Source organism: Rhinolophus ferrumequinum, chromosome 4 (assembly GCF_004115265.2).
Source record: "Rhinolophus ferrumequinum isolate MPI-CBG mRhiFer1 chromosome 4, mRhiFer1_v1.p, whole genome shotgun sequence".
In the NCBI taxonomy this organism is placed as follows: Eukaryota; Metazoa; Chordata; class Mammalia; order Chiroptera; family Rhinolophidae; genus Rhinolophus; species Rhinolophus ferrumequinum.
In genome coordinates this window covers 100,729,922-100,749,281 of record NC_046287.1, presented here as the reverse complement: position 1 = coordinate 100,749,281, position 19,360 = coordinate 100,729,922, and the positions used below count along the sequence as shown (strand labels likewise).

The 19,360-nt window shown below is 42.5% G+C and overlaps 1 protein-coding gene across 1 annotated transcript in view; it reads right to left on the bottom strand.

Moving 5' to 3' along the window:
• MTUS2 (microtubule associated scaffold protein 2) overlaps positions 1 to 19,360 on the bottom strand; it is a 508,660-nt gene that overhangs the window by 321,221 nt on the left and 168,079 nt on the right. Inside the window, exons 3-4 of the mRNA XM_033104383.1 lie at positions 13,496 to 15,931; positions 6,148 to 6,388 (exon numbers count right to left, since the gene is read on the bottom strand). Coding sequence (XP_032960274.1) covers positions 6,148 to 6,388; positions 13,496 to 15,691 — 2,437 coding nt within the window. The 5' untranslated portion in view covers positions 15,692 to 15,931. The remainder of the gene's footprint in view (positions 1 to 6,147; positions 6,389 to 13,495; positions 15,932 to 19,360) is intronic.

The window sequence follows — 19,360 nt, the reverse complement described above, 5'->3', positions numbered from 1 at the left end:
TCTTTTGAAAAATAAATGAAGAACTGGATCTGGTCATCTCAGAGATCGGTGATTCTCTAAAACAGGACTTGGTAGGTCGGCAGACTATAGCCCAAAGGCTAGCCATTTGTTTTCCTAAAAAGAGTTTGACTGGAATACAGCCATTCCAGTCACTTACATATAGTCTGTGGCTTCCTCTGCATTACAGCTGCAGAGCTGAGTAGTTGTGACAGACTGTTTGGCCCACAAAGTTTAAAATGTTTACTATCTGGCCATTAATTTGCCCACCCCTGCTCCAAAACATCTCAGGACTTTATCAGCTTTCCATAATGATGAAAAAAACAACTACTATGACTTCCTCTGCTATTATTTTTAACATTTATTCAATAGATATTGATGTTATAAAACCTTCTGTTCTCATAGACTATATACATTGCAGTGGGGTGAGGGATAATAAATATATGAAAGCAAAATAAGATAATTACAGGCCCTGATAAAGACAGTGAAGGAAACCAACAGGATAATGAGTTAGAAAGTATCTAGATAGGAAGGGGTGACTGCAAGGGGTGGAGTCAGGATAGCCTTTCTTTCTGGGGCACTGCCATTTATGTTGACACCTAGAGGAGGAGACACAGCCAGTCTTGGAGAGTGCTGGAGACAGTGTGTTCTAGAAGGCGCGGTGAGTACAGAAGCCCGTAGGTCAGAATGAGGTTGGCACACCTGAGGAACTGAATGGAAGCCACTGTGGGTGACGGGTGGGTGAGAAGAAAGGAAGGGACACAAACAAGTTCAAGGGAGGTGGCAGGAGGAGACCTGGCCTTGCAGCCCTTGGAGGCCAGGGGAGGTGATCTGATTGGCTGATTGCATTCTGAATGCCAGGTGCTATTCTAAGAGCTTCTATTCACCCTGTCAACAACCTAGTGCTTTAGGTGCTGTTATTACTCTCATCTTAGAGAAGAAGAAACTGAGGCTCAGAGAGGTGTGGATTGAGTAACTCATAAATCAAGAATCGGGGAGCCTGGTCTGTCTGACTCAGAGCACAAGGGCTGCCCAGAAGACTACACAGTCTCCCCCCTGCTCCAGCTGAATTCTACAACGTAGACACTCGACTTGAAAATTATCGTGATCACAAAATCAATTATGTGCCATTCTAAAAATCTGGAAAAGATGACAAAGTACAAAAACCACAATCATCTTGTGCTTATACTACAGTAGTGGTTTCCTCACTAGCCTCTCAGGCCTTTTCACATTCCTTATCCATACTGCTGCTCGTAACTGCCTCTTCAAAGTACATAATTAGGTCAATTCTCTATTTACAAATCTAAAGGTTTCCGATCTCTACCAAATAAAATGAAACCCCTCCAAGCAACCTGGCACAGAAAGCCCTTCACAGTCTGGCCCAAACCTACTCATCTGGCTTTGTGTCCAATGGTGCCCGTAGAATTGATCCCTCTTTCCTAAAGAAGCCACACACTTCCATGTCTCTGCCATGTTCTTCCTGCATGGACCTCACTGTGTCACTCTGTCCATCCCATGAATTCTTCCAGGCCCAGCTCCCAAATCACCCCTCCACTTGTCAGTCAATACGGGATAAGCTGCCCCCCACATTCTTTCCCTTCTAATGACACCTTCCACCAACACATCACCATTTCATGGAGCCAGTGCTGGAACGTGTTCCCTGAATGAGTTAATCCTTCACCAGGCCTCATTCTTTCTACCACTGAGCTCCGCTAAAATGGGAAGAGGTAAAGGTCTTACTGCCATCTGAAGGTATCCAAAAATTTCATACTAATATCCTTCATTGACACTAAATTCATGAAAAACTAAAACTAGTCTTCTAATACAAATCAGGAGATTCAGAATCATTATATCCTTTGGCACCGAAAAGGCAAAAACTATAAGGGAAAAGTAATGCTGCCACCTTAGAATTCTTACTTTAGAAATATTGAGCATAGGCTGATATTTTGCTAAATTTCTGACATTATCATGACCAGTCAGACTTTTCAACAAATATTAACTGTACCTGTGTTTCAAATGGTTCCAATCATGTTTACTTGCTCTTCGAGATATATTTCATTAACTTGATTGACTACATTTTCAAATTTGGTAGGATTCACCTTCTCTTAAAAAAAAAAAAAACTCATCAAAAAGACAGTATGTTGAATTCTAAAATGAAATTTACCTTAATAAGCAGAATTCATAACAAAACTGAATGTAAGTTAAGAAAATTGTGCCAACTTCTCTTAATCTGATTGAATGTCTCTGGTTATTTATGTAATGGAGTGTTCTTATCTAGTTGTTTAAAAATTTCTATTCTGACACTAGCTACTCCTATCAAAAAATATTATAGTTCTTTCAGATTGCATTGGTTGACACAAAAACGTCACGCCTTCAGCAGCACTGGGTATATTTACTTCCCTGAGTATAAATTACATTCTGACATGTTGAACACTGTATAGGTTAGCATTTTTTACATAATGTTTTGGGCCACGAGAGATGTTTTTCTGAAGCAATAACATAAAAAATATAGAGAGCTACTAAAAAGGCATTACAGGAAGGTACTGCCTTTTTTACTTCTCAAAAGTGAGGGAATCGAACAACAAATTGTTTTTATACATGATCTTAGACTTCACTAATACCGATTTTATGTCCACATAAAGGGGGGTAACAGTCCTGATGTGCTTTGAGCACTTAAACAGCTCCCGGGTGTCATACCCAGGCCCGATGACAGTAAAACTCCACAGTTCTATGCATGATGGTGGAGTCAGAAAATACTGTATAGAAAAACACAGAAATAATGTAAGAGGTAAGGGAGTGCTTAGGTTCGTTTATCCTCTAGCAGACATGGTCACATCAAAATTTGTAACCCTTAAGGGTCTTAGGAAATAGCATTAATTTATGACATAGAAACTCTAGGAGAAGCTTATTTGTGGGGGAGCATATATTTATTGCAGTCCAGTTCTTTTAGGTCACTTTAAAGCTATGATGCACTTAATGGTACCCACAGAGCCAAGCCAGGACTGGAAACATCAGGCATACTTACTTCCCAAAGTCTAAGCCATGGGCTTACTTGCCTGTTAGAGACTTAAGAGTTTTCCTACTAGAGAACTCAAAAAAAATGCATTATATGCGATTCACATGTCAAAACAGGTCTCAGAATTTAGAATAAGGGAAACTACTTGAGGTCGGAAATGTGTATATGCTGAAGAACAGGGAGCAGCACTAAGGGCTGTTCCTATTTCCAATCCCCACGTGCCAGTGTGACGGTGCTCGGAGCCTTATGTGACCACATAAAATAAAGACATGAGAATAACCACAATAAGAGCTACAGAGAATCCTGACCTTAAGTATGTGATACCAATTAAACGCAAAATGCTACCATAGACACACATTTTTAAAGTATTCTGAAAATAATAACAACAACAACAAAAACAATCACTACATAAATAGCCTGGAACTAAAAGAGTAAACACAAAAAAGAAAGAAAGGTTTTATTAGATGCAACAAACACCATCTGATGTTAACAGTCTTTGGTGAATATGTAAAAGAAATTCCACCCGTGAAGATTTAATTGTTTATGGAAACTGCCATAAACAATTAGAAAACAAAACAAAACATAGGAAACTAATGTTTTCAGAAACTGTACAAGCAACACAGGAATGTGATCGCTTAGAGCAGGAAAAGAAATGAGGTGAGCGCTCTCACTGCCCAATCTCACCGCCTACGGGCACTTTCCATGCCACGGAGCAGCAAGGAGGAACTCTAAAAATGTATTTAAATAAGCAGAATTCATAACAAAAGTGAATGTAAGTTGAGAAAAGCAGATTGGGTTTTTAAAAGCCCATTGTAAATATTAAATTATAAATATATTAAAAGTAAAATAACGGGAAAAGATTTACCAGGTAAATATTAATTGAAAGAAAGCTAGAGTAGCTACACTAATATTGAACTAATATTGAACAAACAGACTTCAGAACAAGGAATGTCATCAGGAATAAAGATGTATATTTCATAAAGACAAAGAGTGAATTCAATAAAAAGACATTAAAATCCTAAATGAGTTTATACACATAAAACCTTTAAAATAGGAAGCAAAAATTGGATTAACTGAAAGAGAATTTTTATAACTCATGATTACATTTACTGACTTCACCATTCCTTTCTAAGTAACTGATAGAACAAATCAAAATGCAGTAAAAATATAGAGGACTTGACAACTTCAACCAATTAGACCTAATTAACATTTGTAGAACAATACACTAAACATAAGCATATTTTGGTTATCAAATAAGCCTCAATGAGTTTATAAGGACTCAAAAGATGTCAAACAAAGGATGTTCCCTGACCACAATGGAATTACACCAAAACCAACGCACTGGTATCTGAAAAATTCCCAAATTGGAGGGAATTAGAACACAAACTGAATAACCTATAGGACAAAGAAGTCATGAGACAAATTAGAAAATTGTTTTAACTGAATGATAACAAAAATAAATACCTCAAACCATCAAAGAATAATTTGATTTTTTATAGAAGTGCTTGTCAGAAAAAAATGAACCATTAAGACGATCAATAATTACCTCAGTAAATGACAATTTGCAAAGTAATATAACAGCTAACAGATGAAAAAAGTTCCCTTCCACTAATAATAAAAGAAATGCAATAATAATAATAATAATAATAATAAATGGTGACAGTGCTGGCAAGAGTATGGCAAGAAAAAGCACTTTAAAGAAACACTAGTATGAAAATAATTGTTGTACAAGTTTTCTAGAAAATTAGTCGGCCTTAAGAGAGTTTAGATATGCTTTTGTCCAATAATTCCACTTGAAATAATCTATCCTAAGATAACAATATGAAAGAAGACAAGTATACACAAACATTCAAATTGAAAATAGTGTCGAGTAAGCAGAACCCAGTGGCCTGTAACTGGACAATGGTCACATCGATTCTGCTTTCATTGCCCACAGTTGCCCACCTCCTCAGAAATGCTGCCCCCAAAGCATCTGTGTCCCATGCATATACCTAACCTGTCAGGTTGCAGTTTCTCAAAACACTATATTCCTTGCTTTGGTGACAGTTATCACAGTTTCAAATTACGCGTTTATTTTTGTGCTTGTCTTTTATCCTCAATTTCATCTATTAGACTGTAAGCCACGTGAAGGCAGGAGCTCTGTTTTGTTCACGGCTGCACTCCTCAACGTACAACTTCTGACACAACATAAGCATCCAAAATTTGTTGAGTAAATGAAGAAATGAATATTATGCTGCCATTAAATATTTCTGAAACATCGATGGCACAGGAATGCCTACAATATGATATTAGGAGGGGAAAAAATAGTTCACATTCAAAGTTATTTCAGCTATTGAAAAATGCATAGAAAAAACATTGAAAGAAAAAAATCCATAATACTAACTCTTGCTGGGTGCTAAAATATAAGTATTATTACTTTCTTTTTCCTATTTCTCTATATTCAAACATTTTCACAATGGGTATGTATTATTTCTGTAACAGAATAATATATCAAACCTAGAGGAAACCACACAAGCAAAAGAATGGAGAGAGAAAAACAAAAACGGACGGAGGGGACACGTACCAGCCACTGCAGAGCAGGACAACAGGGCAGGGAGAGGTGGCCAGGACATCCTGTGTTGAAGATTTGTGATCAGATGGAAAAGGGTGACATGGTCAGTACTGTCCTGTAGGAAGACGTCTCTGACAAATCACAGCCCGCAGGCCACACCCAGCCCACTGTCTGCTGTAAATTAAGTCGTATGCGCACACAGCCATACGCAACCATTCATGAGTTGTCTGTGGCGGCTTCCATGCTAAGTGGATACAACACAGAGCATTATGGCCCAGAAAGCTTAAAATATTTACTCTCTGCCCCTTACTGATGAAGGTTTTTGAACCCTGCTCTACAGGCTGTATTAGAAAATGAAGAAACTATAAGGAGGTGGTTACAAGGGTCATCATTTCAAAAGTGACAGAGGGTGACAGTTGCAGAGAGATGAGCCTTGACAAATGTCTGTATCTACAATCAGACAGAAGAACAGAAAAAGGCTCCTCTTACAGGGTGAGAGGCACTGATATCTTAGACGGTTACCACATTTTATATAATTACTATTTAAAGTGCAGCAAAAGGTAGTGATTATTGGTTTGGTTACCTGCGGGGTCGGAACTGTAGAGACTGGCCGCTGATGCTATGGGTCCTGGCGGGTGGATGGCGCTCACTGAAGACCTCTGAGTCGCGATCAGGATCCTGCTTTTTGCAGATGGTAAACGGGACATCGCACCCAGTCCCAACTGGGGCTTAAGGAGCATGGCCGATCGGTAGAAGGTGGGAGGAACTTCGTAGTGCGCGTAGGGAGGAGAGCAAAACTCTTCTTTCCCGGGGCGTTCTGTAACCTATGATAAACGACCAGAAGCTCAGTCAGAGAGCCTCACCTTACAGGAGCACTGAACGCGAGCAGGAGACCAAGGCCGCCAGGGACCGCGGGCAGCCTCGAGCTGCTCCATTCCTGGTACTTACCTTCTAGGCGCCCCCGTGTCTTCGTCCCTAAGTTGACAACACACCTGGATGACCTCTCAGGTCGCTTGCAGTTCTAACATTTTCCAGATCTACATTTCACTGGGAGGAAAAAAAGAACTCACTCTGGAAGATTTTTAAATTCGATTGCTACGAAATCATTGGAATTTGAGCAAATAGCCAATCTATAAATAAATAATGTCAACGAAGCCAGAAAAGAATTGAGCAAATGTTCATCGGATTGTGAAGATTCATTATGCCTAAGGAGACAAGGCCCAATTCTTACATAGTCTTACAGTAAAGAGACGAACTTCATCAATTTATGTTAAGTCATTTCTAGGCTACTTAGAAAATATGTACTGTTACTGAGGGAGAAAAGGCGACTTGGGAGAACAGGGAAGAGAAAGGAAAAATGTGTTTTCAAGTGTCTTACAATCTATTTACGTAATTAAAAATGAGAGACTGTGAATTACCTCATCTGACTGTCTTCCCTACTAAGGTGGTGCTGCCAGGAATGCCTGAGTCAGTTTCACCAGAGGGAAGTTCTAGGCAGAGTCTTGCTGAATTCACAGCACCCAGCAGTGTCTACACACAGAGCTGAAGTCAACACATATTTAGTAACTAAAGGGATCATGTTTCCATTCTTTCCTCAATTTCGTAACATAATATTCCTGTTACTTTTTCCAACAGTTAACAGTTTGGACTGGAATACAACTGATGAATGACTACCTTTTATACCGGGAAGGCCAAAAAAATGTCTACACAAGTTAAGAGATGTTATCTAAGTATTACTTCTCAAAGTTACAGGTAGCAATGACGTTCACTCAAAAGATGGTGTTAATCAAATGAATGCCAGCGTCACCATGCGACAGGCAGGACAAAGAAAATGGCAGAATCATGGTCATCGTTTGAGGAATGCAAGACCATTTTGAGTGGTATTTGAAATTCGAGAACGTTGTGGAAGTACAACAATGGAGGAGTGAGTGTGCAACAGAACCTCCAACACGCCTAACAACTGCATGCAGTCGTGATAAGTTTGAGACACGTGGTGCTGTGTGTGACATGCACAAGGGAAGATCCAGGAGGCCGCGCACAGCAACAAGTCCTGCTGCTTCTGCTGTGGTTGTTGGAGCAGTTTACACGCTTGCCACACAAGTCTACCAAACAATGTTCGCTGTAATCAGAAGTGTCTGGACGCTGACGGTAACCACTTTGAGCACCTCTTGTAATTGCACAAGTCAAATGTGACTTGTATTCATCTTTTGTTATCGGTATATATTGAGTATTACAATTTTAATACAGTTTTTCCCTTTTTAAAAATGTGTATACATGTTTTGGGCACCCTCTGTGCATGCAATTGTGGACTCACCAAGTCTGTTCATACTATCAGTGTTTCTTCATATTAAAAATGAAAAACTAAGGCAACTAAATAATCTATTTCCTCTCAATTAAGAAAAATAGTACCAGAGGCTATGCTTGGAAAGATACATCTGTTAATTAATTCTGCTCTAAATCACAATACATTTTATGTGTCAAGCATATTCAGAAATCACAAGCATTTAACAACATTCTTTAATAGGGGCGACAAAGCTTTGATCCAAGCTCTTGAAGAGATAAACCCTTACTTTGATACTCTTTTAATGTTGAAATAGATAAAAAGTTCTCCTTAAATTGACATTATTGAAACAAAAGATTAGCCTTTAAAGTTTTATTATAATCACATTATAAAATATGCATGATTCCGACAGTAGGAACTAAAGCCAGGCGGCAGCAAATTATATTCCTGTGAAAGAACATTCTACATCTGCTGTCTGATAAAATTTTTACCATTCTCTACTTAATCTCTATCAATCTTTCGCTTTTATATTATACTCACATTTCCTCTATTTTTTTATTTTCATTTCTAAAGTTGGGGCCATTGCTCACAGCTTTTAGCAGGTGCTCACATGAAAAATTATTATCATTTCTAACCTACATCTGTCAGATTTTTAGGATTGCAATATGCTGATCGCAGTATTTACTCAGTTCTTTGAAAGTGGATAGTTTTCAGGGGTCAAAACCCACCACGCTGTCACTGAAAAATAATCTTCACAATTTCAGTAACTTCGATGTTTTTCATTTTGTTCAGTAACTTGTCTGGTACGATAACAAATTCTTTAAAAGTTGAAAAGTATGCCTCTGATGCCTAATCTGTGCATTTTTAATAAAACAAGGGCATCTACAAAGAGCTTCGCACTCTTTTCTTTCATCTTTATTGACAGAACACAGAAGGTGTCACTGCACAGCCATAAACACATAGAGATCAACCCCAAATGTTTTTTTTCCTCCTTCTCTAAGAGCATTTTTTGAGAAATAATTTTGAAAACAAACTAAAGGATGCTTGTGATTTCAAACAAACTCCTAACATCAATCATGGCACACAAACAAATCAGTTCTTACTGGACTGACTCTTCGTATTTGCCCTGTCCTGTTCTCTGTGGGATCGTGAGCTGGAGAGACATGGGGTAAATGTGGCATCTTCACTGAGAAGCCATTGGGAAGGTTGTAGGGAGAGGGCTTATGATGGCTAATTTTGTCAACTTGTCTAGGCCACAGTACCCAGCTATTTGGTCAAGGATCATTCAAGATGTTTCTGTGGAGGTAGTTTTCAGATGAGATTAACATTTAAATCAATAGATCGTGAAGGAAGCAAATCACCCTTCATAATGTGGGTGGGCCTCATCTAATCAGTTGAAGGCCTTAAGGAGAAAAGACTGAGCTCCCTGAATGAAGAGGGGACTCTGCCAGCACACTGCCTTTGGACTTCAACTGCAGCATCAACTAACTCTTCCCTAGGTTTCCAGCCTGCAGATTCTGGACTTGCCAGTCTCTGCAATGCATGAGCCAATCCCTTACAGCCTTGGTCGACAGACAGACAGACAGGTGCATACATACACACATGCATGCCTATGTATGTTGGGCTTCTCTGGAGAACCCTGGAAAGCACGGTGTCCTCCAGAGACGAGGTGGTGCCAAGGAGCAGGAAGGGAGAGCAGCCTGAGTCACACATCTGTCTATCACGAGCACAGGACCTAACCTCTGTCTTCTCACCCCTCTCCCTTCTTCCCACCGCCCTACGACAAACAGTAAAAGGGTTCCCACAAGGGTCAGTAGGAGGAAGTGTCCCTGAGACCTCAGGATAGCTGAAAGCAGAAAATAGTTTAAAGGATAAGCAGATTTTACCATCCTGGCATGACTGGATCTGACGTTATCGTCAAAGCTGCTTCTGGAAGCTCTCGTGTCTGTGCTGTCCCTGCCAGCCAAGTGGAGACGCCCTCTCTCACAGGAGCACTCACTCGTGACCCCTCCGTCTCTACTCATGCTGTCTAACCAGCAGGGGTCTGGCCATAATGAAGGCAGAGTCTGAGGCTGGTCTGGGTTTTTATTGTTAAGACTTTCCCATTTTATTAAAAAGATATATGACTTCTACAATTGAAAAATACTTCTGTTGCAACTGGTCAGACATATGTTCTTTTCCTGGAGACTGGGTGAAGGCATCCTGTGGGAGCTGGGGCCCAGTGGCAGGGGAGGCGGTCCTCAGACCCTCCCACCCCCACACCAAGCCTGCACACGGCAAGTTGCAGACATAGAAGCAAAGCCAGGGGCCAGCTTATTCCCCACCTTTGAGTAAAGAAGGTTATCACAAAAATTAGTCCAGCTCAACACCCGGGGCATCTCTGCTCCATCCTGCAGCCTGAGAAAAAGGCCTGAGCCTCAGGTGCTCTGCTCATGGCCGAAAACGGTCCCCAGATAGAGTGGCTGGTGCATAGCAGTGCTGCTGTCCCCACACCAACGGGGTCTCTGAACCCCCTCAGAACTACTAAGCCACACAGACACCCATACTCCATTTCCTTAACATTCAGGTGGCTTCTAGAGGACTAAGAATAGAAAATATTTCGGGGGGAATGTGCATATAATATATACATTATTCTATACTTTATGAAGGGAGTAGAAGCAATACAGAAAATCAATACACAAAAGAAAACTTAGAAGTATCACAGAGAAAGAACTGCAGACAATGAGAGGAGTTTTGTCGGCATCTCCAAATATTCTCTCACGAATGTGTTTTCGTAGAAAAAACTGTAGGGGATCTTTTTTTGGAGGGGTGGGGGCAAGAGGTATCAAAGTATTTTATTTGGAGAAATGGTACAAATGAAAGAACTTAAATGGATGTTTTGGTACAACTTATAGAAAAGGGAAGGGTAACCCCAATATGCACGTACTGCCTTGGGGACCAGACAAGTCACCAGGTGGCCACAGGAAGCCAGCCTAAGGCTTAGCACTCATCACTGTCTCCAGTGTGTGCCTGTCAAAGAGATACTCCGCCATGCCAGATTCGGGGGCCCTATCATGCACAAGTTGGTTACTTCTGCGGTGATACTTTGAGAAGAAAAGGTGCATTCAGTTATTTACCAGCTCTGGTTCCCAAAGCCCCGGGGTGGGTCAGGGGGCAGGTCAGACGGCGGCCCGCCAGGGGCTTCACGAGGGGCGGCCCTGCCTCTGCAAAGAGCCCAGACCCTGAGCCTCGGAGGCCCAGGGAGATGCATTTTTGGAAATTTGAGAAAGAATCACATTAATCAAGCTCAGAGACTAACGCATAAAACCCGACTGGCGATTTGTTCATTGTGAATGAGATGCCACTGCCTACGGCCCCTTTCAGCCCCTCTGCCTGGAACATACTCTCAGTGCACTTAAAACAGGACAACCTGCAGCCTGTCAGCGAGAGGAGCCCCTGCCAATGAGACCAGGCCCTGAACTCTCCCGCCAGCATCCTCTCTCTAGAGATGCGAGTGGGGAAGCCTCTCCAGCAAGCCTACAGTCGGAAGACAGGGCACCAGCCACGTGGCTCAATGCTAATGGCCCGCCCCCAGGCAGGCCAGAGGGTCAGCTAGCTGGGGACCTGGTCAGTGCTAGCCTTGGCCAAGCCCTGGGGCTGACAGTGGATTCACCGCTCGCTCAGTGCCAGAGCTGACACCGTCTGCTGTGATCAGTGCAGTCTGTAAAAATGTCGATACAGTCAATCGAGCTACGGTCCAACTTTGACCTCAGGCCTCCTATCTCTAGGGAGCTGTGGTTCACTTTCAATGGGATCCAGCATATGCGAGTTCACAATTCAGCTTTCATTCCACAGTTTTTGAGCATGTATTTATGCCAGTACGGTTTTAAACCTTGGGGTCACAGCGGGGAACTAAAAACAGAAAAAGGCCCTGCTCTCATGGACTTCACATTGTAGTTAATGCAGCAAAAACAAAAACGTATGTATATCAAGGGGATATAGTGCTAAAAAGAAAGAAACTAGAGAAAGGGGTTTCAAAGGGAAGGCAGCCTCTCCAATGAAGTGAGATTTGAAAAGAGACCTAAAGAAAGTGAAGGATTTCACCTATATGTGTAATCTAAACAACAAAATAAATGAACAAACAAAACAGAAACAAACTCATAGATACAGAGAACATTTTGATGGCTACCAGATGGGAGGGGGGTTGAAGGGCTGGGTGACAAAGGGGAAGGGATTAAGAAGTACAAATTGGTAGTTACAAAATAGTCACGGGGATGTAAAGCACAGCATAGGGAATATAGCCAATAATGTTGTAATAGCTGTGTATGGTGCCAGATGGGTACTAGACTTACCAGGGGGATCGTTTTGTAGGGTACATAAATGTCTAACCACTATGCTGAACACCCGAAACTAATATAGTATTAAATGTCAACTGTAATTGAAAAATAAATTTTAAAAAATAATGTAAAATTTAGAAATATAAATGAATGAATGAATGAGGAAAAGAAGGAAAGGAGGAAAGAAGGGAGGGAGGGAGGGAGGGAGGAAGAAAGGAAAGAAGGAAGGGAAGGCAATTTCTTCAAAGGCAAAAGAAAGCGAAGGAGAACGTATTCAGATATCTGGGAGAACTTTCCAAGCAGAGGGAAGTGCAAAGGGCCAGGGGCAGCAGAGGGAGAGTGGAGGAAGGAAAAGTGGCCAGGAGGGCATGGAGCCACACTGAGTACACCCTAAAGGCTAAGCCACCTCTGGGCTCCAGCCTGTGTTCTGAGTGTCCTGGGCAGACCTGAGGATGTTAGGGACAGGAGGGAGCTGAGCCAGCTTCCCTTTCAACTGGTCCCTCTGCCTGCCATGAGGAGATTGCTTCAGGAGACCAACCCTCTCTCTGAGCTCTGAAAGGATGACTCGCCACAGCACCCTGTACTGAAAGGGCAGCACCGTGAGGAGATGGGAAGGGCGTAGGGGAGCGCCTGCGCCCCGCCCTTGTTCTGTGGCTTCAGGTGAGGTACTCAGACTTCTCCAAGTCTGTTTCCTCATCTATACAATGATAAAAACAGCAACCCCAACCTCCAGAGAATTACAGTAAGGACTGTTGAAGACTGACAAAGATTAAATATGTTACATGGGCCCAAGACATAGTAGGCGCTCAACTAAATTATTAGCTATAATTACTATTTTGACTTAAAATAACAAGTCCATGCCTAATATGTTATTTTCTACTCACTGTGTTCCTCACATGTGTGAATATGAGATTGTCCCACAAGGGAAATACCCTCCCCCAGAGGATTAAGTCTGACCAATTTGAACAACATATTTATTTTGGATTTCTTTTTCCATTGATCTGGCTGGCTTTTAAAAGACAATGTTTACTTATTTAAACATGGAAGCCAATTTAAATGCATACTTATCTAACTTCATGTGTATTTTATCAAGTGGAATTTAAATGAGTCTCCTTCAATGTTAGATCCATGTCATGATCATCAAACTTTTCCAGTCAAAAATGTCCCTTTGTCTACAATCCCCTCTATTAAAAACATCTATTTCTGTACAAGGGTATCCACCAAAATCTGCAACTTCTGAAGAGAGAATATACTGTTTTCACGATGCATTGAAAATACGGAACGGACTTTAGGGTGTTCACCTAACAGATCGTATCACAATGACATTCTCTTACCTCCTGCAAAAACTTGTCACTCATCTGGCTGAAATGGTGGCCTGGGGGCCGGATCCCAGACACCATCAGTCCAGGGCTGAAGACCCTTGGCTTCTGCAAGTCTGGCTTGAACTTCTCGTACAGGCTGACAGCCGGCTTCACATCACTGCCTGCCACCTTCTCCTCTCTGGGAAGAGGCGTGTCACATGCGGGTGGGGCATACGGAAGTCCCACTGGGACCAGCGAGGTGTCCACCTGGCTGAGGGCCTGGGGACTCCTCCGGATGTAGGTGATAATCTTGGGCCTCACGTGCTTGGGCTTGGGCAAAACGCCGGGCTTGGGTTCTGGCCTTTCTTCTGTTCTGTCAGCCTGGTGGTTTCCCAGGCCCTCCTGTGAGGAAGGGGTGTCCTCGCAATGTGTGGAGACAGGCTTGGGGATCCCACTGGGGCAGGGGTTCTTGTCAGGCACTTTCGGGGACGCGTTCAACAACCACACGCTGTCGGTGGGAGGTGGGGCAGCTGAGGGTGACCCCGCGTTCGCAATCAACATACTGGAGTCCTGAAAACTGATACTGGGTGGCGCAGGCTGGTGGGTCGCACTCACAGTTCTCTCTGGGAGGAGAGGGGCTGGGACACCAAGAAAGGAATCTGTTCTTGCTGGAGGACTTTCAGGCTTAACCACACTCTCTAGATGGTTTCTATTTTCAGCAGCAGATGTAGTGACCTCTTTGCTTTCCCCTGCTTCTGAGCTGCTGCTTTGAAGGTCAAGGGGTTCAGGGACCCGAGTTTTGCTCTCTCCTACAGAAGGATCTGAAGTAAAAATGGTAACATGATCCCTGTTCTCTTTCTCCTGACCAACATCTGAGGGCGTCCTGTCTGGCAGGTGGTCAGGAATAACAGCCACGTGACCATCCCCTGGTGACATGCTGCTGGGTGACGAGTCACCCAGTTTTGTAGCTGCGCTTGGTGAAATTTTGCCAGGGGCCTGGTTATCAGCAGCTCCCAGGGAAGCAGGGCCCTGTTTGGGGGTGGTCTGAAGAGGACCCTGCTCGCCGAGGTGGACGGGGCCCTTGTCCTGCTCACTCCCGCCTCTTCCCACGCCAAACGGGTGGGGGTTGCCGCGGGGAGGGCTGCTGAGTGCCTGCGTGGCGGCTTCTTGCTGTGCTTCCCCACCCGGCCCCTTTGTGTCGAGGGGTAACACACTGTCGTCCTTGGGACACCCCAGACACTCAGCCTGGGGTGACATTAAGTCCTGCACGGCCCTTGGCTGGACACATGTCAGCTCTGACTTGGGCTCTCCCTTTCCCTGACTTAGTTGTGCTTCCGGCTCACTCGGGGCTTCCTTCCAAGCTGCCGTTGAAGCCAGAGCACGCTGCGGACTGACAGAACGCGGTGTGCTGGCGTCGGTGACTTCCCGCACATGTGCGCCCTCCATCTGGGTCTCTAAGCAGGCGGTGTCCTCGGTTTCTGAGGTAGATGGTTCGGGATGACGCACACTCTTTCCCTCTGAAGTCCTGTCAGCTGGAGGAAAAGCTGTCCCTGGGGAGGGGGCTGTCACAGTCTTCTGGAGCCCCGCCCCACCCCCAATCACGCGACCCGGGGCAGGTGGCGGGAGCTGCCTGGTCAGGCTCCCCGCACGCCCCTTCGCGACCGTGTGCACTGCGGCCGCAGAGCCGCCGGCCGTTTCCAAAGCATGCCTTCTCAGCTCCTCGTTGTCAAGGGTCTTTGCCAATTTATTCTTGGGAGCATGTCGAGGGATTTCAGCACCCCTTTTAGTCAACGCGTCTGCACTGGCTTCACCCACAACATTCCTCCAACTGGCCAGGCCTGACCCCTGGACACTCCGCGGGGTCTGCAGGAGAGCGGGGCCTCTCTGCGTCGTGTGCTCCTCGTTTAGTTCCCCTCCAACCGTCGAAGAAAATTTTAAATCTCTCAGGCTGGTGGGGCCAGCCTGCGATCCTTTCCCAACGCTCTGAAGTTGGTGAAATTCCTCATGGAAGTGGGTACTGTTTCCTGGCTCACGTGCATTTGCGTTGCCAACTTCATCCGTCAGGTCACATGGCTCAGACTCATCGCGAGGGGGATTGACCTCCACCATGATCCGATTGGCGTTTGTGTCTCCCAGACTTAGGAGACTCTCATTATTGTTTTTTGTTCCCTTTCTGTTGTCCTGCAACTGAGCGTAACACGATTTCTTGGGAGCCAATGGGACACTCATTTTCCACCCTTCAGTGAGGGCTGCTTGCCATGCAGTCCTACTTGAGGGAAAGGGGTTTCCTTCAAGCTGCTGTTTGATTCATAGGAAATTCTGAAGGTGCTTGTTGCCCCCCAACAACGTCACATTGAGATACTGCTTTTAATTATTGTCAGAGAGGTTTTCAAACCAAGCATTGTCTTGATATACAAATGACTTATCTGTTAGGTGCCTGCTGAGTGAGAGCCAATTAGTCCGTAAGACCTAGAGACAAACAGAAATAAAATCATGTTACATTGACCAATAGACATTTTCAGGAGAAGAAGGCATGGCAAACACACATTTATTCATCACTTTCATATTATTGTTTCGTTCACCCAATCCATATTATTTCTCAAAAATCTTTCAGATAAGGGCTCCAGCTGGCCAAATATGGGAAATATTAAAGGGCTCCAGCTGGCCAAATATGGGAAATATTAAAATAATTAATGTTAGAAATGGATGATAAACATATATTAGATCTTAAATTCCTATTTTAAAAATTCACAAGTCCATACTAATACTGTTTTAAAAGGGTGGAGGAGAAGGAAGGCTCCTCTTCACAGAAGACTACCAACTACTACAGGAAAAATTATACAATTAGAAAAATCACCATGTTGCAATCACCAGAGCAATAATTATCTTGGGCAAGGAACACCACTGCTTGCTAAAACCATTGGGTGAAAGATTGTTGGGGAACAGAATATTTACAGAATCTCAAGGTACCATCCTCCAGATTACTTTCTTTCTTACAAAAGAAAATGTTTATCTTTATGGAAAAAACCGGTGGACAGCTCCTTCATTGATTGATCAAATTTAACATCATCAGTAACAGAAACTGACATCAGTACTCCCGAGGTTAGGTAGTTGTCAGTGCCTCATATCACCACGTGGTATCCTTGCTATAAAAGTTCAACCTGAATTTCACCCTGAAGAAATAATCAGGCAAATTTAAACTGATGGACGTTTTACAAAATACAGGGGTACATCGGTTTTCGAACGTAATCGGTTCCAGAAGACGGTTCGAGTTCTGAAACATTCGAAAACCGAAGTGCTGTTTCCCCATAGACAGTAATGCAAAATGGATTAATCCGTTCCAGACCTTTACAATCAACCCCTCAAACAGCAATTTAGCATGAATTTTACTATCTAATGATACCATAGATCCATAAAATTTACAGCGTTCGTAAACCAAAATGTTCATCAATGGAGACGTTTGAAAACCAAGGTACCACTGTAACTAGCCTACACTTGCCTCCAAAATGCCACTAGATATCTAAACAAAATGTATGGTCCTTGACTGGTCCTTGGATTTCTTTTTTAAAAGTTAGCAAAGTACATCGTTGAGACAATTCAAGATTTAAACATGGACAGTATGTTAAGTAAAAGTATTTTATCAGTGTTAAGTTTCTTGGGTGTACAATAGTATTGTGATTATATCAGAGATAATCTTTGATTTGGGAAGATACGTGGTTTTAAATGTGATATGCTTTTTAACATGACATGTTGTCTGTAACTTACTCTCAAGTGGTTCAGCGAATGGAAAAACATGTGTTTGTGCATGTGCATGCACACGTGTGTGTGTGAGAGTGTGCAACTATAGCAAAATGTTATCAATTTGAAAATGTAGGTGATCCACTCTACTACACTTGCAACTTTTATATAGCCTTGAAATTTTTTGAAACAAAAAGTTGGAGGAAATTTTATTCCAGTTTGCAAGGCCTGCATGATCCAGACACCTTCCTGGCCTCCTCACCCTCTTACTCTCCAGGCTGAGGCCACACTGTCCTCATTCATTATACTAACATGTTCTGCTTCAGGGCCTTTGCACATGCTCTTTCATTGAAATGGAATATGGAATCTTCCCCGAATCTCATTCAAGCAACTCCTTTGTATTCTTCAGTTTGTAGCATAAAACCACTTCCTCTAGGAAGCCCACTGGTCCACTAGAAAAGAGTAGGTCCTTCTCTGATGAACTTTCATAATAGCCCGCAGTTTTACCTTAATTTCATTTTTAATTTTTTTCTTTTTCAATTACAGTTGACATTATATTAGTTTCAGGTGTACAACACAGTGATTAGACATTTATATAATTTATGAAGTGACCACTCCCATAGATATAGTACCCATCTGACAGCATACATAGTTTTTATAATGTCATTGACTATATTCCCTCTACTCTACTTTATATCACCATGACTATTTTATAACTGCTGATTTGTACTTCTTAATCCCCTCACCATTTTCACCCATCCCCTTACCCCCTCCCATCTGGTAACCATCAAAATGTTATCTGTATCTATGAGTTTGTTTCTGTTTTGTTTTGTTTGTTTGTTTTGTTCTTTAGATTCCACATATAAGTGAAATCACATTGCATCTGTCTTTCTCTGTCTGACATACTCCACTCAGACAATACCCTCCAGGTCCATCAATGCTGTCGCAGATGGCAAGAACCCATTCCCTTCCATGGCCGAGCAATATTCCATTGCATGTACTCATATGTACCACCTCCTCTTTATCATTTATTCATCGATGGACACCCAGGCTGCCTCCACATTATGGCCATTGTAAACAATACTGCAAGGAACAGATGGATGCACATGCCCCCTCAAAGTAGTGTTTTGGGTTTCTTCAGATAAATACCCAGAAGTGAGATTACTGGGTCCTTCTTTGTCTCTTTGTTTCAAAGTCTATTTTGTCTGGTATAAGTATTGCTATTTCAGCTTTTTTTTTTCTTCATTTTCATAAAATATCTTTCTCCCATCCCTTTACTCTCAGTCTGTGTGTATCTTTTGATCTGAAGTGGGTCTCTTGTAGGCAGTGTTTGTAAGGTTCTTATTTCCTTATCCATTCAGCCACCCTGTCTTTTGACTGGAGCATTTAATCTACTTGCATTTAGAGTAATTGTTGATACAGATGTAGTTATTGCAATTTTATTAATCACATTTTTATCTTTTTTTCTTCTTCTTAAGTAAGCCCCCTTAACATTTCTTGTAGTACTGGTTTGGTGGTGATGGACACCTTTAGCTTTCTGTGGTCTGGGAGGCTCTTTATCTGTCCTTTGATTCTAAATGATAGCTTTGCTGATTAATCTTGGTTGTAAGTCCTTGCTTTGAATCACTTTGAATATTTCCTGCCAATCCCTTCTGACCTGCAAAGTTTCTGTTGAGAAATGAGATGACAGTCTTATGGGGGCTCCCTTGTAGGTAACTAACTGCTCTTTTCTTGCTGCTCTTAAGATTCTGTCTTGTCTTTAATCTTTGGCATTTTAATTATGATGTGTCTTGGTGTGGGCCTCTTGGGGTTCATCTTGTTTGGGACTCTGAGTGCTTCCTGGGCTTGTAGGTCTATCTCCTTCACTAGATTAGGGAAGTTTTCCATCATTATTTCTTCAAATAGGTTTTCATTCTTTGCTCTCTCTCTTCTTCTCCTGGTACCCCTATGATACGAATCTTGGTATGCTTGATATTATCCCAGAGGCCCCTTTTTTTTTTGGAATTTTTTTTTCCTTTTTGCAGTTCTGATTGGGTGTTTTCTAGTACCTTATCTTCTAAATTGCTGATTTGATCTTCTGCTTCATCTGATCTACTGTTAATTCCCTCCAATGCATTTTTCATTTCAGTTATTGTATTCTTTATTTATGACTGGTTCTTT